The following is a 26,634-nucleotide window of genomic DNA, read 5'->3' as shown; positions in this document are numbered from 1 at the left end:
CAGTGAGACGGTGATCTGTCAGTAGTGGGATAATTTTCTAGAGAGCCCTGTGCAAATAGGAAGTATAAATTAGTCTAGTAAAATGTTCCAAAGTACCGAGCAGAGAGATTGTCCAGTGAATTGTGGTTGATGATGCAGGTTGAATGGCCAGTACTGATGTTAAAGATTGCCAATGCTAATGCCAAGGTAGACGATTATTACCAGTACCTCAATTTTTTTTTATTTTATTTTTTTTAACGTTTATTTATTTTTGAGACAGAGAGAGACCGAGCATGAACGGGGGAGGGTCAGAGAGAGGGAGACACAGAATCTGAAACAGGCTCCAGGCTCTGAGCTGTCAGCACAGAGCCCGACGCGGGGCTTGAACTCACGGACCTCGAGATCATGACCTGAGCCGAAGTCGGCCGCTTAACCGACTGAGCCACCCAGGCGCTCCACCTCAATTTTTTTTAATGTTTTTTATTCTCGAGAAAGAGAGAGAGAGAGAGAGAGAGAGAGAGAGACAGAGCCTGAGTGGGGGAGGGGCAGAGAGAGAGGGAGACCCAGAATCCGAAGCAGGTTCCAGGCTCTGAGCTGTCAGCACAGAGCCCAACACAGGGCTCGAACCCACGAACCGTGAGATCGTGACCTGAGCCAAAGCCGGATGCCCAACTAAGTGAGCCACCCAGGTGCCCCATCAGTACCTCAAATTTTACGTACAAATATACAAAGCCGATTTCGCATCCCCCACTCCCTTGGCATTGGTCCCAGGGTGCTCCCACGGGGTCATCAGTGACATGGCTTTGTTCCCACACATTACACGGGGACACTGCCTGCTGGATGGTAGTTGTTTATTTCATTGTTTGGGATAAAGAAAGACAGGAGTGGGAAATGGGGTGAACACTGTGCAGGCTTCAGCTTCCGCTGGGGGCCAGATTCAGGCCATCCGGGTCCTCAGGGACTGCCAGGTGCATATCCCTGGCTCTCTAGGCAGGCAGGCAAGGTGGCGGCTCTGGAAACCCTTGTCAGTGCCTATGAGGAACTGGTCTGTCCACAAGCAGTGAGTGTCATTCTGCAGTTTGCAGGGGATGGATGAACAGGAAAATACCTAGAGGAGGGGAGGGAGGCACATCTCTGAGGGCTTCGCCTCCCGCCCCTACTCAGTTTTCAACACTGGGCTGCCTAGGGAGACCTGTTGCCCCACCTGGGGAGAGACTTGAGAACAGCCCCTCCCATTGGAGGAACAGGCATTGGGCTTGGCAAGGTGATGGTAATCCAGGGAACTGATCAGTTTCCTGGAATGGTGGCTGGAGAACAGTCATGGGGGGGGGGGGGGCGGTCAGACAGTTTTCCAGGGAAACTATTCCATAGGATAGGGAACAAGCGGCAGTAGTAGCGGGGAACAGCTGGCCAGTGGGGCACAGGCATAGGATAGAGCCATGGGGCTCAGACGCACAGTCACTGGGATCAGAGGACATTCAGGGCCACCAGAAAATAGCCTTGGAATGGTTGGAAGGGCAATGTAACACACCCTTGTGTACGGAGCAGTCAGAGCTACAGAGAAATAATCAGATGTGCTGGGGAGGAGTCAGTGGGTTGGGGGATCGGCGCTTTGGGTTCCTGGAGAACATTCTAGGGAACCAAGAAACAATCCCTGGGGGGTCAAGAATAGACAGAGGGACTAGAAAATAGTCCCAAGGGGGATTTAGAGGGACAGGAAGCAGCCAGAAAGTCCAGGGAACAGCGAATCCCCAGGTACGAGACACAGAGCAAAGAAGAACCAGAATTTCCAGTCTCAGGTTTCGGGGGACCAGCAAGAGAGATCAGGGACAGCACTAGGGTTTGGGGAGCAGCCATACGGACAAGGAATGGTCAGGAGAAGCAAGAAAGAAGCCAGGGTTTGGGTAAGAACCCAAGGACCGCTCTCCAGGTGGCGGGCAGGGCCCAGGTACTCACGGTGCATTCTTCGCAGCCAGCAGCATAGGTCTTGGTGAAGCCCCGGCGCTGAGAGGAACTCAGACTGTTCCAGGGAACCACGTAACTGCAGGTATTGATGTGCAGGTGTCCGTTCCGCAGTTTTCCTGGGGGGCAGGGGGCAAGAGGCAGCAGCCGATCAGCTGGGCCGGCGTCAGCGGGGAGGGGGGGGGGGAAGTGGAGGGCGGCGCCTGATTGGCGTCCCGGGCGCACAGACCCCCGCTGGGCAAAAGCCCCCCCCCCCCGCCGCCTTCCGATAGGCTGAAATTGGGGCGGTTCCCATTTCAACTGGGACCAGTCCCTCCGAGCCTCGCCCCCTCGCGGCGCCAGGCGGCGTCAGAGGGACGGGCCGGCGTGGCACAGGACGAGGGGGCGGGGCCTCACCGGCGATGAGAAACTCCTCGCTGCGGTTCTGGGACCTGTGGAAGTATCCGCAGACGCTCTCCGCGGTGGGGGTGTAGACGAACCGGATGTCAGAGGCATCCCCCAAGGCGCTGAACCCTTTGAACATCTGTCGATAGGTGAGGGGAAGAATCTCTTTTACTGCTATATTCCTCCCCCTCCACGTTCTTCCCTGAAGTCGTAGAGCATCCTGACATCACAGCCAACTTCCTCGACAAACCGGTGGCCCTTGGCTTTTACTTTGACGGGAAGGAAGAAGTTAGGAACTGCTGGGAAAAGGGCAGGAGGGATACCTTGGTCATCTTGATCTCATAACGCTGGCTTAAGGCAGTCTGGTTGACTTCTGCGGTCCCCACGAACTTGGCCCTGATGACTGCAGGAGAGGAGGGGGGAGAGACGAGTCAAATGGACTGCAGGAGCCAATAAAATAAAATAATCACAATACTAATACCGGCGAAGCACATACTTAAATAGGGATCGCTAGATGTCAGCTCACTAAGCTATTTACACACCGGTTAATTGATTTGATTGGTATATTGAGCGACTACTCTTTGCCAGGCGCTGCTTAAAATTAAGCCTTTTTCATATATTCATTATGTGTTCATTCACTCAACAAATATTCCAGAGCCTGCTGTGTGCCAGGCACTGTTCTGGGTGTTAGGAACACAACAGTGAACAAAACACAGAACCTCCCCCCCCTCTTGTGGAGCTCACATTCCAACCAGAAGGAGGCTAAACACAAGCGAAATAATACGTACATGGAATGTTACAAAGTATTTAGTGCGATGAGGAATTTCAGACATGGCGATCAGGGGGTACTAGGGGACAGGGGTTAAAATCCTGAACAGGGAGGGGGGCACCCGGGTGGCTCCGTTGGTTACGTGACTGGCTCTTGGTTTCGGCAAAGGTCATGATCTCACCATTGGTGAGTTCGAACCCTAGTCAGCCTCCGTGCTGGGATTCTCTCTCTCCCTCTTTCTCTGGCCTCCCCCTGCTCCTTCTCTCTCTCTCTCTCAAAATAAATAAATAAACTTTATATGTGTGTGTGTATATATATATATATATATACACACACACATATATGTGTGTGTATATATATATATATATACACACACATATATGTATATATATGTATACATATATATATAAATTTTGAACAGGGAAGGCCATCCTGACATCGGAGGCCGCCACCCATGTAGATACCTGGGGTGTGGGGGGAGGGTGTACCAGGCAGAGGAAGCTGCCAGTACACAGGCCCCCGGAGGTGGGATTGGGCTCAGAGTAATCAAGGAAGCACAAGGATGCCGGTGCGGCTAAAGCAGAGTCAGTGCAGGGCTGAGTGGACTTGTTCCAGGGGTCGGCACCACTGTGAACCCCCCAAAAGCAAACGCACAGAGTGTGCGGGCAGAGTGGGGCACACTTACTGAAGTCCGAGCTGCAGAAGGCAGTCTGCGGGTGGAGTGGGGCACAGGTACAGGCCCGGCTGGGGGCTGCCAGCCACAGCAACAACAGGATGCAGGAGGCCAGGGGCGCCAAGGGTGCCATGGTGGGTTCTGCAGGGTGGAGAGGAGGGGTCAGCGGTCCTCTGCGAGGTGGGCAGCACCCTCCCCAGCCTGGAACGGGATTAAGCCTCCGTACTCTGGGCTTGAGGGGTTGGGGGGGCAGTGGAGATTTTAAGGGGGGTGGGGATCTTGGAGCCCAGAGGAGCTGAGAGGGCAGAGGGTCGGGGGTCGGGAGAGTCTAGGACTTGTGGAGCTCATGCAATTTCACAGATTGGGAGAGTCGGGGTGGGGGGCAGGGGGCGGGCTACAAGGCTGTGGTGTTTGCAGAATAAGGGGGCAGAGGGTTTGCAGGATTTAGGGACGTTGGGAAGTCAGAAGGTCGAGAAGCTGGGGGTGAGGAATTTGGGGTTCAGGGAGCCAGGGGAGTTTGGGGTTTCAGGGTTGTGCATAGTGAGATGGGGGGAGTGGAGAGAAGCTGAGGAGTCCGGAGGAGGTGGGGGGTTCAGAGAGTTTGGAGGCTTCAGGGGTTGGGGTGCCTGAGGGATTTGGGAGCAGGGAAAGTCGTGGAGTTGGGGATTTAGGAGGGTTGGGGGGGCAGTGAGGGAATTTAGGGGAGTTGGCAGCCTGGGAGGCAGCTGTGATATTAGGGGGCTCATGGGTTTGGAGGAGTCGGGGGTAGAGATCGGGGTTCCAAGGAGTCTGGAGTGTGGGAATTGGGGGAGAAGTTCCAGCACCACCACCACCCCCCCACTCCCGCCCTCCTCCCCTGAACCAGCCCAGAGTCCTGGTACCCGCCGGCCAGGCTGAGCGGCCAGACGTCCGGCAGGAAAGCTCCCGCCAAGCTTCAGGTCCCGAGGGCCTCCCGGGCCCCTGCCTACCTCTGGTGGATCTCTCCAGGCGCTGGGTCTGAGGCGACAGTGGCAGGGCCTGAGCAGCGGAGGATAAATGTCCACGCGAGGGGCGGGGGTGGCAGTGGTGCGGAAACCACAGGCCTCCAGGCTTCCTGGATGCATTACTCATCCGCCCACCCTCCGTGGAGGCCAAGGGGCGGGCCAAGCAAGGGCTGCCGAAAAGGAGATGCGCCCTCCTCCTCTCCCTCCCGCTGGGCCTCGCCCTGGCCACCCGCCCCCATCTCCACGCTTGTCCGTCTGTCAATCCATCCATCGTCCGACACTAGTCCTTCCAGGCAGCCTCTGGGGAGGGCTTAGAGGCAGGACTACTCCCTAGCCCCCACCCCAACACTCAGGGCAATTCCCTGAAGTCTCCAAACTCTCTCCAAAGTCTACCCCATCACCTACGTCCCCCAAAATCCCCGTGGCCGAAGCCTGAGTTAGTCCATCCTTTTAGTAAGCATGTCTTGTGCACCTACTGTGTGCCAGGCACACACACAAATCCCTCTCTTTGGTAGTTCTGACAGTCTGGTGAAGGGTGAGGGAGGCAGAGAGGAAACAAATTAGGTAGAAGCAGTGGAGAGAGTAAGGCAAGTGAGAGGAGGAGGAATACAAGGGGGGCAACTGAGGCACTGAGAGGTTAAGTGACGTATCCAAGATCACAGTTAATAAGCAGCAGAACTGGCATTTGAACTCAGGTGGCCTGGAGCCAGAGCCTGGATGTTAACCCCTCACAAAAAACACAGACTTGGGGCGCCTGGCTGGCTCAGTCGGTGGAGCCTGCAACTCTTAATCTTAGTCGGGGTTGTGAGTTCAAGCCCCACGTTGGGTGTAGAGATTGCTTAAAACTAAAATCCTTGAAAAACTAAACACATAGGTAAATAAATAGCATTTATACAGCACCAACTGTGTCCCAGGCACTCAGCATATTTTTTCTCACTTAGAGCTCACAGTAAACCTCAGAGATGGGTACCGGTATTAGTCCCATTTTACAGATGAGGAACTATGAGGCATAGAGGGATTGAAGAACCTTCCGAGGATCACCGGGCATGGCTGGGATTTGAACCAGGATCTCACCCCAGCCATGGCACGGCCCTGACCTGTGGGGAAAGTGCCAGTGAATTAGTGAGCATTACGGTGGGGGGGGGGGGGGCGGCTCACTGGTGGTGAAAGAGGGCTGTGAGTCAGTAGAAAACGGATCCCCTCCCATCCTGCCCTGCCCCTTCCCCACCAGCCCTCCCACACCTCTGGGGCGGGGCGGGGGGGGGGGTGGTGAGGCAATCCCTGCCCACCAGCTTCCAGATGCTGCCTGAATCTTCCCTGGGGTCCTGGGAAAGGGCTCTAAGGGCTAATTAACATCCTTTGTTGGTTGAGGAAAGCAGACCAATGATAACAGTGATGGTGCTGTGCGCTGTGTCCTGTATTCCTTGTGTAAATTCTTTCAGTCCTCATGGCCCCCTTGCTAACGAAGCTTGCTTAACTCAGGGAGGTTAGCCCAGTCACCAGCACCACCCCCACAAAAACGACACCCGCCCCCCCCCCCAGTACTGTGGGTACCGAACAGCGTTCTGGAACCTTTGTGAGCACTTCATCTCAGTCAGTCCCGATTGCCACCTTGGTAATTCATGTCGGCTGGCCAAGGGATGCTGACCCAGTACCAATAGCAGTAGCCAACACTTTTTGAGGAGGGCGGCTTCCTGTGTGCCAGAAAACAGGGCTCAGCGCTTTTCCTGAAGTAAGCAATCTGTTCCTCACAATTTGCCTGTGACTTAGGGACTTGGCGTATCTCCTGATGCCGATGAGGAAACCCAGACACGCTGAGGGGTCGAGTGACCTACCCAGGAATGAGAATGAAGAAACGGCCCGTCCGGCAGGGGCGGGGGCAGAGGGGGGAGGGGGAGTAAACCAGGAATTTGGAGCCGCCGGTTGTGAAAGTGGGGAGGGAGAGTGAACGAGGCAGGGGTTGAGTAAGTCAGAGCTCGGCCAGTGGGAGCCGTGCGGGAAGGGAAAACCCTGCTGCAGCCCCTCACTGACCCTGCTTCGGATGCCAGCTCTCTCAAGCCTGAGTCAGCAGCGAGTGTGGCCGACTGTCTACACGTGAGGGGTTCTGTGCATCCGGGTCATAGTGCGGGTTTTGAAACCGGTGGGGTTTCGCGGAGATGTATCCGGATGTGCAGCCCCTGGAACACATTGCATGGGTGTGGGGGCCGTGGGGCCGGCTGGGTGTGCAGTGTGGATGCCCGGCCATCTCCACCACGTGTCAAGCGCTTGGGCCTCCTGGTGCCCTTTGTGCAGATCAGGAAACTGAGGCCCAGAGAAGGTTAGGCGACCTGACCCGGGCTTCCACATGGCTTTAGGAAGAGGCGAGGCCAAGATGCAAACCTAGGGCTCTCCAGGGGATCCTGGAGTGCAAAGCTCCCAGCATGCACGCTGTGCGGGCATAGTCGCGCACATACACACGGGGTTGCGTTCAGACTCAAGTCCAGAGGAAACAAGGAGGGTTTGTGAGAAGAGGGGCCTGGCCTGGGTGGCTCAGTCGGTGAAGCATTCGACTTCCACTCAGGTCATGATCCCTGGGTTCGTGAGTTCGAGCCCCGTGTGGGGCTCTGTGCTGACAGCTCAGAGCCTGGAGTCTGCTTTGGATTCTGTGTCTCCCTCTCTCTCTGCCCCTCCTTTGCTCACACACACTCTCTAAAAAATAAACATTAAAAAATTTAATAAAATTTAAAAACAAGAAAAGAGGGGCCTAGAGACTTCGAGGTGGGGGCCTGTGCGCGCGTGTGCACTTGCACGCAGCTCTGCTCTGTGTCTGCCTCTGAGAACTGTGTGTGCGCCCCTAGTGTTGCGCACCTGTGTGTTTTGTGTCGCTCCTGGGAGTTGTACCTCTGCTTCTGCAGAGCGGGTCTAAGTTGCGCATGTAATTGTGGAGGTGGTGTTCCTGAGTTGTGGGTGTGCCCGAGTGTTAACGTCAAGCGCTGCCTCTGCGCTGCTGCCCCGGAACGCTAACGAGAGGATCCCCGCAGCCCCCTTCCCAACGCGGTGCCTCTCGGGGGACCCGTGATGACGCCAGTCATTTGGGAAATGAGGAAGGTGGGGGTGCGGAGAGAGGGTGAGGCCTGAAGGTCAATCGGTCACCCTGAGCCTGCGGGCTTCCTGTGCCTGTCGGGAACCGGGAACCGCCGCCGCCCGGGCAGCCCCTCCGGGAATGCCCTCTCTCTACCCCGCGGGACAGCGGAGGGGGCGGCGCGGCCGTGTGCGCGCAGCTTGCCCAACCCGAGCCCCTGCCCGCCCCCGGGGTCGCGGGAGGCCTGAGGCATCCCCACACCTGGACGTGTGAGTGTGCGTGTGCACGCACACACCCGGAAGTGCCTACACTTAGGAAGACTCTGGGTGTCCCTGGCTGTGTGTGCGCCTCTCCGTTTGTATGGGTGGCAAGGCGCGTGGTGTGTGCGCGTCCCTAGATGTACTTTGGGTGTGCCCCCCCCCCTCCCCGTCTGGTGCGGCTCTCTGTGCTGAGTCTTGGTGGTTATGTGACGACCTAGGAGTGTGTACCTCTATATGTGGCGTGGGTCTTCCTCGTGCGTGTGCCCGGGAGTGTCGCGGGTGTGTCTGTGAGTGTTGGGTGTGAGTACGTGCCCAGTTCTGTCGTGTGTGCCTGTCGGGGTTGTGTGTGCCTGTGCGCTCCGTGGCTGTGCCTCTGAGGGTGGTCTCTGTACTGCATGGGCAATCCTTCATGCTGTGTGGGTCCCAGGAAAGGGGCTGTGTGTGTGTGCCCCAAAGCGTGTGCTGCTGGGCAGAGGCTGGCCAGAAGTGCCTGGCTGGCTGAATGTGTGGACCTCTGCAGCCGGAGAGCAAGGTGTGCTCTGAGCCTGCGTTGGTTGTGTGTCTTTCCATCTCGTGGGTCTCAACCTACTTGGCAATCTCTGGGCTTGGTTGTGTAGATCTGAGTTCTGAGGGTTTGTGTGCGTGCCTCCGGGTCGCTTCTGTGCACGGACGATGCTTACACACGAGGCCTGGCTGAGGGATCCGGTTACTACATGCTTGCCACCACACCCCCGTGCATGCACATGCACACACTCACTTCTCTATCATCCACTCATTATAAAAACAAACTTTCCCTTTTCCGGAAAAGTCCCCCACCCCCACCCCTATCCCATGCCTCTGCCCGGGAAAGCAGAGGCGGGATGTCTGGGACTTGAGAGTAGTGGAGGGAGGGACAGGCAGGCAGGGCTCTGAGTTCGATTCTGGGCACAGAAACGTGTGTGTGTATGTGTGTGTGTGTGACCCCCGCTGCTGACTGTCCCTGACTCGCCTCTTCTGGGAAATGGCTTCTAATGTGGCTCCCACAGAACGGGCTTCCCTCAGCCCCCCCACCACCACCCCTGTGATGGCCCTCCTGTCCTGACCCTGCTCTGCCTTTCCGCCCTACCAGCTCAGCAGCACGACGTACCCTGTGGTTGTGAAGATGGGGCACGCACACTCCGGGATGGGCAAGGTGAGTCCCCAGATGGGGTGTGTAGGTGTGTGTGTTTGGAAATGGTGCGTGCTCCTGGCATGGTGCATACGTATATTGCGTATTCAAAACACTCCAGTAATTCTGTGTGATTGTGTGTCCTGGGGTGTCTTTGTCTTTTTGGATTTTTTTTCCCTCACATTCTTAGAGTTTGTCATACATTCAACCAGGTTTATGCGTCCTGTTACTTTGTTCATGTAGCCAGCATTGTGTTTGTGTATACACATGCCCCTGTGTTGAACACACGCTATATAATCTTTTATGTTCAAGCGTCTTGGGGTCCTGTGTGCATTCCGTCCACCTGATTTTGTCTCTGTTTGCGTAGAAAGCAGACTTGTAATGTGTATGCTTGTATATCGTGTATACAACCGATTGTGTGTTGCGGTACCCGTACACATAGGCCATATATACACACAGTTTTTCCACAGATTTACTGGGATATAACCCACCTACCATACAACTTACCCATTTAAAGTGGACAACTCAATTGTTTTTAGTATGTTCAAAGTTGCATATCCCCACCTGTGTGTCTGCTGTGTACGTGTAAAAACTAGGACCCCCAGAATTATGCATGCCCGAGTGTCTTGGCGTATCCACTGAATTTGTACGTACTTGGCTCACCCGTGTCATTTACGTCCATGCCCCCGCCCCCGGGACACCCCCCCCCCCGCCCGCTGCCACCTTGTCCTAATCAGGTCCTGATCCCCGCCCCACTCCTACAGGTCAAAGTGGACAACCAGCACGACTTCCAGGACATCGCGAGCGTCGTGGCACTGACCAAGACATATGCCACTGCTGAGCCCTTCATTGATGCCAAATATGACGTGCGCGTCCAGAAAATTGGGCAGAACTACAAAGCCTACATGTGAGTGGAGAGGCCGAGGCCTGAGTAGGGGCCCCCTGCCCTGTGCAACCTGGGCTTCCCTGAGCTTCTGTCCTCTCTCGTCTTGTCCCCCCAGGAGGACGTCAGTGTCAGGAAACTGGAAGACCAACACCGGCTCTGCCATGCTCGAGCAGATCGCCATGTCTGACAGGTGGGGGTGGCCTGGACTCAGAGGGAGGGGACGCTAGGGGGGAAGCATGGCTATGCAGGCCGGCCGGGCACTGACAGGCTTCCTTGCCCCACATCTCGGCAGGTACAAGCTGTGGGTGGATACGTGCTCCGAGATTTTTGGGGGACTGGACATCTGCGCAGTGGAAGCACTGCATGGCAAGGATGGAAGGGATCACATCATTGAGGTGGGAGCACCCAGGAATTGGTAGGGGTACGGGGTGGGGCAGGTGCATGGCAGCATCGTTCCATAAGCCATGAAGCTCTCCATGGCCCAGGTTGCTATAAAGGCACTCTGTGAACTGTAAAGTACCTCATAAATTAGGAGGTGCTTGAGGAACAGCCGAGTGCTTTACAAAGTATATTGGGGCGCCCACGTGACTCAGTCGGTTAAGTGTCCAACTTCGGCTCGGGTCATGATCTTGCAGTCTGTGAGTTCGAGCCCCACGTCGGACTCTGTGCTGACAGCTAAGAGCCTGGAGCGTGCTTCCGATTCTGTCTCCCTCTCTCTCTGCCCCTCCCTTCCTCCTGCTCTGTCTCTCAAAAATAAGAATAAACGTTAAAAGAAAAATAAAACTATAAGAAAGGAGCTCTGTAAACTGGGAGGTCCTTGTTACTAAAGCAAAGCACTCGCAAAATTCTAAATCTGTTTGTACACAGCAGTGCCCCTGGCAAACGGTAAGGCAATTTGGAAACCATAAAATGCCTTGAAAATTGGAGCGCTTTCTACACGGTGAGGCATTTTGTAAACAGTGGCGCCCATGCAAAGCACTTTTCTAAAGTCTAAACATACCATATATCCCCTAGTCCCTTGAAAAGGACAAGGAGCTTTGTAAACTATAAAGTACTATAGCCACCACGAAGTTCTTTGTAAATGACAGAACACCTAGCAAACTGTAAAGCAGGGATTGGCAAATGTTTTCGGTCAAGGTCCAGACAGTGCACATTTTAGGCTGTGTGGGCCATACAGTCTCTGTTGCAGCTTCTCTGCAAAAGCAGCCGAAGACAATACGTACAAAACAAACGCTCCCCTAAAACTGTCGGGATATAAAAATTGAAATGTATATTTTCACATATCACAAGATCTTCTTTTGTTCTCTTACCTACCATCAAAAAATGTAAAACCCATCCTTGGCTCTAGGGGCCAAAGACAGGCGTCTGGGCTGGATTTGGCCCGCGGGCCCTAATTTGTGGAGCTGTGCTCTAAGCTGTAGGCTCCCTTCAGGAGCTGTCCTGTACCTTGTAAAAGACAAGCCTTCATCGCACTGCAAAGCTGGTGCTTCTCAAACTGAATCTTTCCTTGGCACCAGCCCGTGCCTTTCCCCAGCTTAAGGGTGCTCGGTGGCTGTCACCCTCCCATGCACTTCCTGCCGCTCTCCTCACCGGATCCGTTTCCCTCCCCCAGGTGGTGGGCTCCTCCATGCCACTCATCGGGGACCACCAAGATGAAGACAAGCAGCTCATCGTAGAGCTTGTGGTCAACAAGATGGCCCAGGCCCTGCCCAGGCAGCGGCAGCGGGATGCCTCCCCCGGCAGGGGCTCCCACGGCCAGGTCAGGCCCCTGGTGCTGAGCGAGGGCGGAGCTGGCCAGAGGGGGGCTAGTGGCTGCCAGGCCAACCCTCGGTCATGCTGCCACAGAGCTGATAGTCAGCAGGCAAAGGGCACTGGCAGTGCGCATGTGTGGCGGCAATTACCAATTGCTCGTAAAAATTGATAAAATGGCTGCTACCCTGACTTCCCCGAGTGCCTCCCAACCCTTCCCCCCCAAAGAGCTCCCCCCTCCCCAGCTTGATATCCCCTCAGCTCAGCCACAGACGCGTCAACACCCAGCACAGTGGGAGCCCGTGTCATTTTGATTGGCTGATGCTCTGGCTGGCCGGTAACTATTTTTAACCTCTCCTGCTCCACTCCTCTGCCGCAGACTCCGTCCCCAGGGGCCCCGCCCTTGGGCCGCCAGACCTCCCAGCAGCCCTCAGGACCTCCAGCTCAGCAACGACCCCCACCACAGGGTAAGTGAGGGGCCGGCTTCCTGGGCCCTGACTGTACTGGCAACCCCCACCCCCCACCTCTCACATTGCACTCTTTCTGTCCCTCAGGTGGCCCTCCACAGCCCGGCCCGGGCCCCCAACGCCAGGGACCCCCGTTGCAGCAGCGCCCGCCCCCGCAGGGCCAGCAGCACCTTTCGGGCCTCGGACCCCCAGCTGGCAGTCCCCTGCCCCAGCGCCTACCAAGTCCCACATCAGCACCCCAGCAGCCTGCATCCCAGGCCCCACCACTGACCCAGGGTCAAGGCCGCCAATCTCGGCCAGTGGCAGGAGGCCCCGGGGCACCTCCAGCAGCCCGCCCACCCGCCTCCCCATCTCCCCAGCGCCAGGCGGGCCCCCCACAGGCTACGCGTCAGACATCTGTCTCCGGTCAGGCTCCACCAAAGGCCTCAGGGGCCCCACCGAGTGGTCAGCAGCGCCAGGGCCCACCCCAGAAACCCCCAGGCCCTGCCGGCCCCACACGACAGGCCAGCCAGGCGGGTCCCATGCCCCGCACCGGGCCACCCACCACGCAGCAGCCTCGGCCCAGTGGCCCGGGCCCTGCTGGACGACCCACCAAGCCACAGCTGGCCCAGAAACCCAGCCAGGACGTGCCGCCACCCGCCACCGCCACTGCCGGGGGACCTCCGCACCCCCAGCTCAAGTAAGAGGACCCCACGGCAGCCCTCGCCTTGCTGCTCACAAAACAGGCTCCTGCACCAGAAGAGTGGCCCCAGCTCCCAGGCTCCTCGGACCCAGGTCCTATACAGGAGTCCCAAGAGTTCGATCTTCAGTCTGGACAGAACCTCATCCAACCTATACACACACACACACCCCGCCGCCCCACTTCACGGAGGCTCCTGCCCTCCATCCCAGACATTTGTGGCAGAACCCCAGAAAAACTCCTTTTCAGTTCACAGTCTTCCCACTAGGCCCCTGGGAAAGCCCCCTCCCCCAGCCCCCCAGGCACCTTGCTGACCGACCCTGCCCATCAAATCCTCCACCCAGCCGCACTGCACTGGAGCCTTCGCAGCAAAACGCACCCTTCTCCTACCCAACTGGACTCCTCCCAGCCGAACCCCCAGACTCTTCCTGGCCTACTCACAGCCCCGCTCTATCACTTCCTGCTCTTTCCAGCTTGTCCTCATGCTTTTCCTACAGTCTAGCCTCCCTTCTGGGCCATTTCAGCCTCCTCCCAAATCATCACACGGTGCTCTCTGCCTCTTCTGGTCCACTCCAGACTGCCCCCACCCCAGCCTGAGCTCAGAAGTCCTCCCCACCACATCCAAATGCTCCCCCTTAGATTGCCCTCCACCCACACTAGCCTGTCCTCGGTGCAAACCCCACCGCACTCCCTCCCCGACTCCTCACGAAGACTGGGAGGCTCCCTGCCAATCTTCAGCTTTACATCCTCCCAGTCTAGTCTGCAATTTGGAGAAGGTGCAGGCCAAGACTCCTCCCACTAAGCCCAGACTTCACCTTGGATCCAAGTCCTCCCAGTCTGGCCCAGGGCTCCCCCACTCCACCTGAGAATCCATCAGGGTCCAGGCCTGTGCTGGTGGGTGGGAGGGTCACAGGCACAGCCCCAGGACTAGAGGGGCAGGGCTGGGCCGGGCCTGGGGTAACATTGTGTTTCTCTCCCCTTCCTCCCTTCCTCCCCACCCCCTTCCTCCCATGCCTCCACCTTGTCTCTCTCTAGCAAATCCCAGTCTCTGACCAATGCCTTCAACCTTCCAGAGCCAGCCCCGCCCAGGCCCAGCCTTAGCCAGGACGAGGTGAAAGCTGAGACCATCCGCAGCCTGAGGAAGTCTTTCGCCAGCCTCTTCTCCGACTGACACCCCACCCTGAGAACCCTTAATTCCTCCTGGGCAACCCCTCTCTGGGCCCTGAATCCATTTCTCACTTTTGGAATCTCCAGATCCCTTGAGAAGTCCTCTCCTGGTCTGCCCAGACCCCTCTTCTCACTCTGCAGAATGCCCAAGTCCCTGGGGAGACCGCACTCCTGGTCCTACATCCAATTCTCACTTTGGAATTCCCGAGTCCCTATAAAAGGCCACTCTCGGCCACCTCAAGACTTTTTTTTCAGTTTTAGAACCTCCAAATTCCTGAAAACCTCTACTCTTGATCCCCCCCCCCCCAAGAGTGCACTTTCCTTCCCAGAAGCTCCCAAACACCAGGGAACACGTTCTGGCCCTAACACTACTGAGTCCCCTCCTGGAACCCTGAAATTCCTGGGAAACCATACTCCTGGTCCCAGATCTCTCAAGGACACCTTGTTTCCCATCAAGATTTCCTAGATCCCAAAGAAACCCCTACCTTGGAGCCCCTTTTCAGGGATCTCACATCTCTGGAGTTCCACCTCTTCAGATGCCATTATCCAGCCCTGCAAGGATGTCTCTTAACCACCCCTCAACCCCACTAATCACATCGGGAGGTCCTCCCACTGCTAGGACCCTTCTGTTCCCCAGGGACCCACACTCCCACTTTCCTGCCTCTGACAGCTATCTCTAAATATGCAAACTCCACCCATCTTCCCAGAATCCTTTGCACATGGAGGGCCAGTGGTCCTCTGCTTCCCCACCTTTGCCGTGATGTCTGTGTCTGTGACTGACGTGGCCTCCTCTTGTGCCGTGCTTGGCATATGTGGTCCTCGTTCATCGTGCCGCCTGTGGTGATGCGTGCAGTGGCGCTGTTTGTGTGGTCCGCACTTCCCCCCTCAACCACTCCTTGCCTGGACTCACCCCCACCCTTCAGCGGCTCTGAACCCCATGAGAAGAGTCGGGAAGCAAAATAAACAAGCAAAGGCCCAGCAGAATTCTGTGCTTCTTGGTGAATAGGGGAGTCCTTGAATGGCAGGGAAGACACAGAGGGGACCCCCCAAATCCACATGGGGTGCTGGGGACCCCAAAATCCAGTGGAAGGCACATCAGGCACAAATTCCAGAGGTTCTGAGTGGAATCCCTGCCACAAATCCCAGCCATTGGATACAGAAGAGCTCCCAAATTTAGAAGTATCCCCAAAGCCAAGAGGAAACCAAATTATGGAGGAAGCAGGGGTCTCGGTCTTTGGTGGGGGGGGGCCCAATTCCAGAGGAACTGGAAAAGCACACGGGGACCCTCTCCTCTCCCAGGATGGGGATGGGGGATCCTGAGGCAGTATCAGGGCAGAAACAACATTGATTGGCTGGTGGGCAGAGCTCCTTGGTGTGGCAGGCTGAGATTGGTTCCCTGGCGGCTGGGGGCAGGGCCTAAGGCACAAGGCGGGCCGCGCTGAGGAGGCAGGCAGGCAACTCATCAGCCTGGGTGCGGTGCAAGGAGGGTTCGGAGGCACTCCGCTCAATCTTGGGGAGTGACCGCTGCAGCAGCTCAATCGTGGCCAGGATCTGGGGGCAGGGGCAGGTTAGAGGAGGTGTCCAGAGCCACACGGGCACCCCGACACCCACAAACCCCGGCCTAATGGGGGAAGTACACACATCATACACTCCTGACCCTTGAAGGTGCACCGTTCCCACTGACCCTGGGAGTCTCCCTCCTCCTCAGACTTGCCCTCCCCAGTGTGTCTGGCCGCCTACCCGGCCCACCTGGGGGAAGAGGGGACGTTCCTCTCGCTGGAACTTGAGGCAGTCAGACAGCAGGCGCCGCATGGCCTTAGGGCAGTTGCTGGAGATTTTGCTGAGGTCCGGGGACAGATAGCCACGGCCCACCATGAAGATAATCTGGGGGGGGGGGGCAGGAATGCGGTGATCTGGGGGTCTGAGCTGAGAGGCTGAGGGAATTCTGGGTCTCAAGGGGCTTTGGAGGCTCCTTTTTGGGAAACTAGGGTACTCTGGGTATTCGGGTCTGAGGACTGTGGGTATCTTGTAGATGCAAGGATTCTGGGTCTCTGAGGACTTGGGACTGTGTCTCTGAAGACAAGGATTCTCTGCTTGCAGAACAGAATTTACGCTCAGAAGTCAAGAATTGTAGGTATCCCTTGGCTCACAGGTTTCTAGGGGGCTTAGAAGCCCAGAAAGTACTGGGTCAGGGGAAACATAAAGTTCTGGGTCTGGAGGGAGCTAAGTGACTCTAAATCTCAGGAGTTCGTATTTCTCTAGGTGTCTGGGTGCTAGAGGGACTATGGGTCCATGCATCCTGTAGGACTGTGAGTGCTCAGGGCTTGGAGCCTAGAGGATCCCCAATTTCAGAGGTCCTGGAAGATTCCACACTTTAGACCTGGGAAAACTGTGACAGTCCAGGCCTAAAACATCATGGGTTCCAGGGCCCCAAAGGCCTGCTAGATGCCCAAGGCCTGAATGACTGTGGGTATCTGTGAGTATTCCAAAAGCACAGATGGCTTCTGTGACAGGCAGAAACCGAATTCTGGGCTTTTTGGGACTTGGGGGATTTTGAGCACTGAGGCCAGAGGACTGTAGGTATCTAGAGTTCCAGAGGGCTTCTGGGTACTCGGGGGCCCTGTGGGATCCTGGGTATAGGGGATTCAAGAGATTCTGGACTTCAAGGACCCAGAGGCTGATAGATGTACAGGGGAGGAGAGGATTCTGACTAGGGAAGACCAGAGAATTCTGGGAGTTCTCAGCCCAGAAGACTTTGGGTTTCTGGGGGAAGTGTGGCATTCTTGGTCTTTACAAGGAGGAAGTCTAAGGTTTGGAGGCTGAGGGGACTCCCTTCCCTGAGAGATTATGGGTAAGGTGTGGGGCTCACCTGGTCACGGCTGCCAATGTGGCTGTAAGGCAGCGAGCCTGTCATGAGCTCATAGAGCACAACCCCGTAGGCGTAGACATCCGACTGGAAGCTGTAGGGGTTCGGGTCCTGCATACGGATCACCTCAGCCGCCTTCGATAGGGCAGACCAGACCAGGCAGGGGGATCATGGAGGCCAGAAAATGGCTGGCCAGAGTCCCAGATCCCACTAGCCACACTGGGTACAACTGGGAACACCCTCACAAGGTAAAAACATGAGCAGTCTAGACACCACATCTGGCACAAGTATCCCCGTTCCCACTCAGCTCCTCACATCGTGGCCCAGCAACCCATGTCCCTATATGGCCCCAGTCCAGCCTGGCCAAACTCACCATCCATAGCACAGAGCCCGAGGGCTGTTCCAAGGGCTGGGCCCCGCTCCACCGTGTCTTCACCGTGGCCAGGCCAAAGTCACCAATCTTCACTGTGAGCCCCTCGTGTAGGAAGATGTCCACCAGGGTCAAGGGCCACTACAGGAGCTCCCAATAGCCACATCTCTCATCCTGACTGGGAGGTTCCCACTGATGCCTCCACACTCGTGCCTCTGACCCTGACCAGAAGCCCCCCAATATCACACAAACTAGCCACAATCTTGACTCGGGCTGGGAACTCCAATTAGTGCTCCCTACCTTGGCCCCCCTGTGACTCCCGGCCAGGAAGCCCCTCGAGTGGCACCCATAACTGCCACTCCCATGACCCTGATCAGAACTCCCTGTAATGTCCTCCACAGCTGCCATACTTTAGACCCTGACCAAAGTCCCCAGGAACAGCACCCGAACCAGTCGCAACTTTGAACCCTGACCAAGAGAGCCCCATTAAAGCCCCTATTAAGCCACGTGACACATGCCCCTCCCTATGCATCTCCAGAAGGCCCCCCAACAAGAGCCATCCCTCTAAGCCCCCACCCCACCCAAGCCCTTAGACAGGGACAGGCAGATACTGTTAGACTTGAGATCTCGGTGGATGATGTTCTTGGCATGGAGGTAGCTGTAGGGATGGAAGCAGGCGGCAAATTGGCTGGGGGTGACCTCATCTCCCCACCCCAAGCCTGCCAGCCCCCTCCCTTTGTCCCCAGGCCAAGAGGCTCACTCCATGCCCTGGGCAGTCTGCCGGGCCACGTCGATGAGCTGGACCATGTCGAAGCGTGTGTCGGCCACATGTAGGTGGTGGTACAGGCTGGAGCCCTCACACCACTGTGTGATGATGGCAAATCCCGGCCGGGTCATGAAGCCCATGAACAGCAAGATGTTGACATGACGCGTCTTCCTGCAGGCAGGGAAGGTGGTACCAGGACAGGAAGGAAAAAAGAGCAACTGTCACTCACTTTCTGAGCATCAGGAGTGGTGCTGTTCACTGCTGCCTTCTGTCATCATTTCCACCCTGTCTTTCAGGAGGCTCAGGGCCAGGCTGTGGCCAGCTTCAGTGCCTTTGTGACATATGTTTCATGGGCTACGATCCCACCCCAGGGGCTTACATCCCAAGCTTCCTCATCCAAGTCTCCCAACAAAAGCAGCAGGGAGCAATTACTGACCCCGCCCCTCTGCCGACCAGTGGCTCTCCATCATCAACACCTGCCAACCTCTGACCTTGACCATGACCTGGGCCTGTGACCACTCTACAGACAAGAAAGGGGAATGCCAACCTTCTTCATCGATGTATCGTCGTAATACCGATAAATGCCGGTAAAAATACCAGTGACATGTGACTATGTCCTGTTAATCACCACGAGAGGCTTCAAGGTAAAGAGCTTTGGGTTAGGACTCAGATCAGAGTCTGTGTTCCAATCCAGGCTCCCCCAGGTACTCACTGTGCAACCTCAGGGAGGACACTTAACCTCTCTGTGGTCATTTTCCTCAACTTCCAAACTGTGATAATTAGATTAGCTGCCTTATAGGGAAGCTGGGAAGAGTAATTAGTAAATAATCTGTAAGGCACTTAGAAGAGCACCTAATGCGTAAGCACCCTGAAAATGTCACTGTCCTTGTTGTTATTGCTACTGGGTACCTGAGTCTACCTCACAGAAGCTCTGTCACAGATGAACAGATCCCCTCTGATTTAGAAGAAAAACCATCATTCCTTATAGAAGTAAGTAGTAACCACAGTAGTAACAGTAACACAAACGCACACAACATCAACGATGCTCTGCCATTTTGCTCACGTCGCAGTGGATGATAGAGGACGTGAGCATTCCTCACAGTGGGCGGATTATGGTTAAAATATTGACATAATGCAAATTTAGAGCGTGCTCAAGTAATTTCACAGGGAGGAACAGAGAATAAAAGTTTTCTTACTGCGGCATCTGTAATGAGGATAACTATTAAGATAGCACAAGAAATTCTGATAACGTCAACTCTGTGACACAGTTGTGCCCATTTGTCAGAGGGAAAGTCCACGCCGGCAACCCCAGGAGTGGTAGCAACTAGATAGGCAGAAAAGGAACCCCGGGGTTTCTCAGTGCCAATTAATTAATATCGCATTAAAGACAGATTAAGGAGAGCAACTACAATCGTTAATTACTCCACGATTAAATTACGGTCACCATTACAGTTAAATAATACTGCTCTTTCAATTACGGCATTGCTGTAATTAATAACAGGAACGCAACACGGTAAGCGTCCCACAAACGATACAGCAGACACAGAGGGGAAGGAGGGACGCAAGCCTTCCTGGCAATGTGGTTGACACTATGCTATTAATGGAAGGGCACACAGTAAGGCTGAGGTCCTGGCCTGCTGCCACACCCATTTCACAGCAGGCGAATGACAAGACCCACGGTTTGCAGGCAGAGACGTTAATTAATATCAGTATCAATCCCAACACAAACAATACTATCTTCAGCTGTGCTCTACCCATACCCACTTCCCAGAGGGGAAAGGGACGGCCCGGATGAGAAACAACTTCCGATTATGGTTATAACACAACACAAACACGGGTGCTGTGCGGGAAGTGCCCCAAGCCCGGCCTTTCCCCAGGGAGGGGCCAGAGCTGCCCCGCCGCCCCCACACGAGTGCAATCTCACCTGAGCACCTGCATCTCGTTCTTGAAGGCCTGCGCCTGCTCCGCTGTGGGCTGGGCCACCTTGAGCACCTTCACGGCCACGTCGCCATGCCACCGCCCGCGAAACACGGTGCCAAACGAGCCCGTCCCGATCCTCTTCAGCAGCTGCACCTCGCTGGGCGGCACCTCCCAGTAATAGCCCGAGTCCCGGTACCCTAGATTCTTCTGTGGGCCACACGGCGGCATCTCAGGGGCCTGCCCGCTTCCCTCAACACTCAGCCTGTGGCGCCCCCACCAAAGGTTCCCCGGGAGCTTACCACTTTCTTCTTGTCATCAGCCAAGGACTTCCGCTCCCGTGGCTCACGCTGCTCCGATGGGGATTTGGAATGTGGGGACTTCCTCCCCGAGGGCACGCTGGGGCTGGGGCTCCCCCGGGGGGCTCCATCGCCACCGCCTCTACTACCAGCAGCTGCGGTTGTGGAAGGGATGTGAGTGGAGGCATGTGGAGTGTGGTTGGGGGGGGCACAAGCGGAAGGGCTGTGGGGGGGCAGACTCACCATCGGTGCTGAAACTCTGGGCAGTGAGCTGGAGGAAGAGGGACGGGACTCAGAGAGGGGACAGGGGAGCCAACCGGAACGGCTCCCCCCTCCGCCCGGTGCCCTCCGTGACTGACACCCGCACCACCAACCTGGAGGAGGCTGGAGTCCATGGGGGCCGAGGTGCTGACCATGTGCACGTTGGGAGTGGATGTGGAGCGGATGCGCTGGAGTGGGGCGTTGGCAGGGGCGGGGAAGGGAAAGTGCTCAGGGTCGCGGTGCTGGGTGCGGGAGCTGGCAGGGGAAAGCCTGTGAAATCACTGTCGGCCCAACAAGGGAACAAGTAAAGCTGCCCCCCACCCCAGTAAAGGTAGGTCTAGCTCAGAGTAAGTCAACGTGATCACGATTCACTTCCTCAAGAAACACTTGTTGAATGCCTACCCTGTGCCAGATACCATTAGAGCTGGTGGAAGGAAAACTGTGGGCACAGCACGTAAAAGTTCTTGCCCTCGTGGGACTGATGTTCCAGTACGGACAGAGCGCCGTAACAACCCAAGAATATTTAATATGCCCACTGCTGACAGGGGCAGAAAAGAGAAAAATAAAGCAACATGAGGAGACAGAAAGTGGCCCTAGTAGGGTCTGGAAAGGCTTCTCTGACGTAACATCTGAGTAAAGACCTAAGGAGAGACAGCAAGCCACACAGATAGTGGGGGAAAGAGCAATATATAATATTTTATAACCATGCATACTATTCAAATATATCATTACATAATGTACAACACATTAGCTGTATTCAAAATGCCAATGTTTCCAAATATATATATTATAATAACGTCATACAGTTGACCCTTGAACAATGCAGAGGTTAGAGGCACCAGATCCCTGCCCAGGTGAACACCCACGTATAACTTCTGACTCCCCCAAAACTTAATTACTGAGAGCCTACCTTTGACCAGAAGCCTTACCGAGAACATAAACAGTCAATTAACACAAAGTGTGTATGTTCCATGTGGTATATCCTGTAGTCTTACAATAGATTTACAGAGCAAAGTAAGCTAAAGAAAAGAAAGTGTTTTGGGGGCACCTGGGTGGCTCAGCGGGTTAAGTGCCTGACTCGGGCTCGGGTCACGGTCTCACGGTTTGTGAGATGGAGCCCTGCGTCAGGCTCTGCACTGACAGCGCAGAGCCTGCTTAAGGTTCTCTCTCTGCCCCTCCTGCACTCTCTCTCTCTCTCTCAAAATAAATAAATCAACATTTTTTTTAAAAGGAGAGAAAGAAAACGTTTTTAAGAAAATCATAAGAAGGGTGCCTGGGTGGCTCAGTCATTCATTAAGCATCTGACTTCGACTCAGGTCATGATCTCACGGTTTGTGAGTTCGAGCCCCATGTCGGGTGAGCTTGAGCCCCGCTTCAGGTGAGCCCCGCTTCTCTCTCTCTTTCTCTCACTCTGCCCCTTCTGGGATTCTCTCTCTCTCTGCCCCTCACTCATTTGTACCCTTCTCTCTCTTTAAAAAAAAAAAAAAAAAGAAAAGAAAAAATCACAAGAAAGAGAAATGCATTTATAGTACTGTATGTAAAAAATCCACAAGTGGACCCACACAGTTCAAACCCATGTTGTTCAAGGGTCAGCTGTATATGTTATACATAGATGTGTGTCAATACATAAAGATGTATGTTATATATATATTGAAACCTTACAAACACATTTTAAAATGTTCCTTTCACTATCCTGAAATGAAATTTATAGGCAATTAATCCACATATACCCATAATTAAAAATAACACAATGCTCTAACTTTACTATTTTATATTATGTAAAAATGTGTATTTTACATTATATGACGGTAGTGTAAGTAGAACACATGATGATGTATTTATAGCATACCGTACAAATACAGACATTCTAAAATACATAAACAGATAAAATGCATGTTTTATGAACTTACACTATCTTAGAATAATATACTTTAATATAGAAATACTACAGTATTATAATACTTAACATAAAGGAGAAATAAAATGGAATTTATGGTAAAATAATATGTATTTCAAAATGGAAAGGCTTGAGAATGGTTATACTCCAAGAATTAACAAAATAGTTAGATGCTTCATATATGTATTTATAATTAATAAGGACTTCTTATTCTGTAGCAGATCTTGTCCTAAGCAGTGGATGTGTCTTAACACATTTAAATCCTCACCAGAACCCTATGTGGTAAAAAGTATTATTATCTCCTCTTTGTAGATGAGAAAAACTAAGGCCCAGAGAGATCGGGTAACTTGCCCAAGGTCCATGCCCTTACTCACAGGTGTAGGTACTCAATAAATGTTTGTCAAATAAACAAATGAATGAAGCACGGCTTGTGGTCTACAAAGGCCTCCAGATCTTTTTCTCCTGACAACAGGCGTTCAGCTATAGGCATCCCTACCTGGGACCCTGAGGGGTTAGCGGCTCATTCAGGGGGCGGTTCGAGGGAGCCTCGTGCTGTCTGGAGCCTCCGGACAAATCCTGGACACTGTGGTAGACCCTTGAGGGCATTAAGGGTGTACAGCAAGAGGACAAGGGTCAAATGTCTATAAGAGCTTGTGGCCTCTGTCCTCCCCATTCCCCAACCCAACCCAGGCCAGGCTCACTGTCGGCGGTTGGTACTCATGTCAACACAGACTGTGGGGACCTTGGAGGAACAGTGCTGGTGGAACTTGTAGCCACAGGTTTGGCAGCGGAAGCCATGGAACAGAAACTTAAGGCAGAAGTCACAGAATGCCAGGCTGAAGAACGTCTTCCGTACCTGCTGCCACAGAGCAGGGAAGGTTGAGGCCTGGTCAAGGACTCTCCCTGCCCCATGCCCACAGTCTTCCCCCACCATCCACTCCACACTCACAAAATTGTGCATGGTCAATGGCACATCTTCAAGGACCTCTACGATGAGCTCCTCTCCATCCAGGGGGGCAATGGCTGTGTCCCAAGCAGTGACTGTCTTTCGCCTGCAGGGGGCATGGAAGGGAGTGAGAGGGTGGACAGGGACGGTGGAAGGCAGGGAACCCCCAAAAGTCCCTCCAAGCCTACCATCCATAGAGTAATACCTGACATGTTTAAATTTCATTGTGGCAACTCTAGGAGCTAGTTACTCTCCTAGTCCCCATTTTACATATGAGGAAACTGAGACTGAGAGGAAAAAGTGACTTGCCCAAGGCCACAAAGGATTGTGAGTGGCAGGACAGTGTGAAGAGCCCATGCTCTTTAAAGATTTTTGTTTAGAGAGAGTGTGTGCATGAGTGGGGGAGAGGGGCAGAGGAAGAGAGAGAGGATCTTAAGCAGTCTCCATGCTCAGCATGGAGCCCAACGTGGGGCTCGATCCCACAGCCCTGAAATCACGACCCGAGCCAAAATCAAGAGTCGGGACGCTCAACTGACTGAGCCACCCAGGTGCCCCAGAAGAGTCCATGCTCTCAACCACAAGGTGAGGAGCAAATAAGACAGTGAATAAACAGCAAATCTCAGAAGTGCTCAGCAAGCCCCTGAAAAAGTGGCTGATGAGGCACTGAAACAACAAATGAAAAGCCATGTGTGAGTTGAATAACAAAAAAAAAGTAAGGCACCCCAGGACACAGGGATAAACAGAAGGCCAGCACGGCCCCTCGCGGCAGACAGAGAGAGAACAGGGAAACGGAGGCAGCAGAGAGCTGACAAATGGATGAAATGGTGAAAGAACAAAACAGATGAATTCTGGGAGGAGGCATGGGAGCAGGGTGAGGACTTGGAGGCTAAGTCGAGAGGAGCTGCTCTGACTTTAAAGGCCAATGAACTAATGAAGGTATGAAACTGGAGCTGGAGGCACTCTTAGTGGACTCACTGAGCTAAGGGAAGACTAATGGGAACTGCAGGACCGAGGGAAGGAGTCAGGCGGCTCTCAGAAATGGGAGGCTGGGCGCCCAGCAGAGGGAGGTGAAGTGGGGGTGGCACACTTACCCCTCAATCAGCCGGTAGACCACACAGCAATCCTGATTAAGACCCCGTACCTTGAGGGCCTTGTCTAGAGAGTCGTAGACACTCATGCCATCCCGGACAGTCACCTGTGTGTGTGTTTGTGTGTGCAGATGGGCGGGTCAGTGCCCAACACGGGCCCCAGCCAACTTTCCCCAACGCCTCTGTTAAAGCCTCCTCCCATCCCGAGCCACCCTTCTGAACCAAGACTTACAACGGGGTCCATCCCCACCCCCTTCCAGCTTTGCCCCTGCCACACTCACCACCGTGCGTTGCTTGTTGGGCAGGTACACTTTGACAGTGCCCACTGCCCGGGACGGCTCGGCCCCGTTGGCAGGGGGGCCCCGTGGTGGCTCCATGGAGCCTAAGACTTTGTCAAGACGGACTGAGGCGGGGCTGGGCAGGTGCCATGGGGCTCCTAGAACACAGGAGGGATTCAGAGGTCCAGTAATGACAGTCTGGAAGCAAAGTGGCAGGGGAGGAAAAAAAATTCAATCTCCAGGCTCCACATCACCCCCTGTCGCCTAATCACACAACAGCCCAAGGGATCCTATTAAACACCCTGAACTCATCCAGTCCCTCCTCTGCTCAGCCTCTCCTGTTGTTTGTCTCACTCTTAAGGGCCGAGGGTGGAGAGGAGGGGACAGTAAGGACACAATGAGAGGCAGCACACTCAGTCCTGGAGGGCACAGGAGTACCCAGTCTCTGCTGGGGGCCAACAATCAAGTCAAACCACACAGCAATGGGGCGTGTCAGGTACATAAAGGACTTGAACAGGCTGTCCTGGCTTTTTAATGGACAAAGGGTGGTTACCAGATACTGTGATGACAGAGGCGATGGGAAACAAACAGAAGATCAGATACCGCCCTTAGCTTAGGGGCAATGGGAACTGCACCAAAAGAGTGTTCAAAAGGGCACTGCAGGAATCCCTAAGCCCCGGGCTGTAACGGAAGGTAGGCTCTCAAACACTGCATTATGTGGCTAATGGAAGTCACCAGACTGTGATGGGGAGTTCATAGGGACTCAGCAGACACTATGCTGCAGGGACGGTAAGGGGGAGAAGAACGGAAATGGAGGTCACCGGACATTGTCATGGGGTGAATGGAGGATAATGGTGCGTTACTCAACACGGTAAAGGTGAGATAAACAGGGGTAAAACGGGGGTGGGGGGCTCTAAAATCCCCCCTAATTAATGAAGGGGTCACAGACATATTACTGGTGATAATGGAAGGAGGCTGCGGTGGGTTTCAAGAGTAAAGGGGGAATCCTCAAACATTCTTCCAGTGGGTCAGACATTGATCCAGAATAAGGGGAGCGACTAGTGAACGACATCTCCAAGTACACCCCGTTGTCTGCAAGGAAGGGTCACCAAGAGACCTCAAGGAGGTTTAGAGGGAGTCCGGGCACCACGCCACAACCCAGGCCCCATTCAGCCCGGCCCCGCCTACCAAGGGCTTTCCAGCTCTGCGCAGGCGCGCTGCCACACGCGACGGGCGAAACCATCCCCCGCAGCCACACACCCCTATTCCTGTCTACCCCACCCCCCCCCCGCTGTCGACGATGGTCTCGCCCCGGGTCAAACCACTCCTCCGGTTCCGGGCGTGGGGCGCCGGGGCCCAGGCGAAGCCATCCTGGAGCTGAGCCTTCGGTCCCGGCTCCCTGCCCGTGCCCGGCGGTCGCTCCAGAAACCTAACCCCACCGGGCCCGCCCTCACCTGTCACGCCGCTACGGCCACCGCCGCCTCCATCTTGGGCCTGTCTTCTTGTTTCCTCGAAGAGTCCGCCTCCACGGCCCCTCGGACTTTGGCCATTGGCTCCACAGGATTCAGCCCTCAATTCTTATTGGATTAGGGTCACGCCTGTCAAGGCAGGACCGGCGGAATGTGGGTCCTGTTCCGGATTAGGAGGGGCTGCCTGAAACGTCAGGGTCTGGGGCAAATTCACATGTCTGGGCTCGCGCAGGCGCAGTCGGGTGGGGACCTGCGTGCTGTGTACTTTAACCCCAATCGTGCCGTGGTGGAATAAAGCAGGAATTTTTTTT

General features: G+C 54.8%; 3 protein-coding genes across 6 annotated transcripts in view; 1 reads left to right on the top strand and 2 right to left on the bottom strand.

Annotated features, from left to right (window-relative positions):
• Positions 1-15,122, top strand: part of SYN1 (synapsin I) — a 51,120-nt gene extending 35,998 nt beyond the window's left edge. Inside the window, exons 6-13 of one of the 2 annotated variants that reach the window (XM_042974094.1) lie at positions 9,180-9,242; positions 9,983-10,125; positions 10,220-10,294; positions 10,397-10,499; positions 11,717-11,863; positions 12,233-12,320; positions 12,408-12,999; positions 14,035-15,122. In XM_042974094.1, the coding sequence (XP_042830028.1) occupies positions 9,180-9,242; positions 9,983-10,125; positions 10,220-10,294; positions 10,397-10,499; positions 11,717-11,863; positions 12,233-12,320; positions 12,408-12,999; positions 14,035-14,170 (1,347 nt within the window). In that variant the 3' untranslated portion in view covers positions 14,171-15,122. The remainder of the gene's footprint in view (positions 1-9,179; positions 9,243-9,982; positions 10,126-10,219; positions 10,295-10,396; positions 10,500-11,716; positions 11,864-12,232; positions 12,321-12,407; positions 13,000-14,034) is intronic. The other variant, XM_042974095.1, reaches the window with a different exon arrangement.
• Positions 814-4,843, bottom strand: TIMP1 (TIMP metallopeptidase inhibitor 1). The gene is made up of 6 exons (XM_042974099.1): positions 4,736-4,843; positions 3,780-3,908; positions 2,649-2,728; positions 2,338-2,464; positions 1,936-2,060; positions 814-1,087 (listed from the first exon to the last, which is right to left on the bottom strand). Exons 2-6 carry the CDS (start codon positions 3,898-3,900, stop codon positions 917-919), a joined length of 624 nt encoding a protein of 207 aa, XP_042830033.1. The 5' UTR covers positions 3,901-3,908; positions 4,736-4,843; the 3' UTR covers positions 814-916.
• Positions 15,123-15,141: 19 nt separating the features above from the next.
• On the bottom strand, positions 15,142-26,413 carry ARAF (A-Raf proto-oncogene, serine/threonine kinase). Of its 3 annotated transcripts, none has more exons than XM_042974096.1 (16): positions 26,309-26,413; positions 24,858-25,052; positions 24,580-24,683; positions 23,492-23,594; positions 23,244-23,398; positions 23,039-23,137; positions 20,759-20,900; positions 20,628-20,655; positions 20,388-20,539; positions 20,093-20,295; positions 18,163-18,339; positions 18,014-18,060; positions 17,406-17,524; positions 17,036-17,167; positions 15,916-16,050; positions 15,142-15,717 (listed from the first exon to the last, which is right to left on the bottom strand). In XM_042974096.1, exons 2-16 carry the CDS (start codon positions 24,951-24,953, stop codon positions 15,583-15,585), a joined length of 1,827 nt encoding a protein of 608 aa, XP_042830030.1. In that variant the 5' UTR covers positions 24,954-25,052; positions 26,309-26,413; the 3' UTR covers positions 15,142-15,582. The 3 variants fall into 3 exon arrangements, with proteins under 3 accessions (XP_042830030.1, XP_042830031.1, XP_015392812.2); XM_042974097.1 differs by having other exon boundaries at positions 24,858-25,012; positions 26,309-26,384; XM_015537326.2 differs by lacking the exons at positions 15,142-15,717; positions 15,916-16,050; positions 17,036-17,167; ... (5 more) ...; positions 20,628-20,655; positions 20,759-20,900 and having other exon boundaries at positions 23,035-23,137.
• Positions 26,414-26,634: the final 221 nt, after the last annotated feature.

The sequence above is a fragment of the Panthera tigris genome, chromosome X (genome assembly GCF_018350195.1).
Source record: "Panthera tigris isolate Pti1 chromosome X, P.tigris_Pti1_mat1.1, whole genome shotgun sequence".
In the NCBI taxonomy this organism is placed as follows: Eukaryota; Metazoa; Chordata; class Mammalia; order Carnivora; family Felidae; genus Panthera; species Panthera tigris.
The sequence above is the reverse complement of the archived record's forward strand: the minus strand, read 5'-3'. Positions and strand labels throughout refer to the sequence as shown.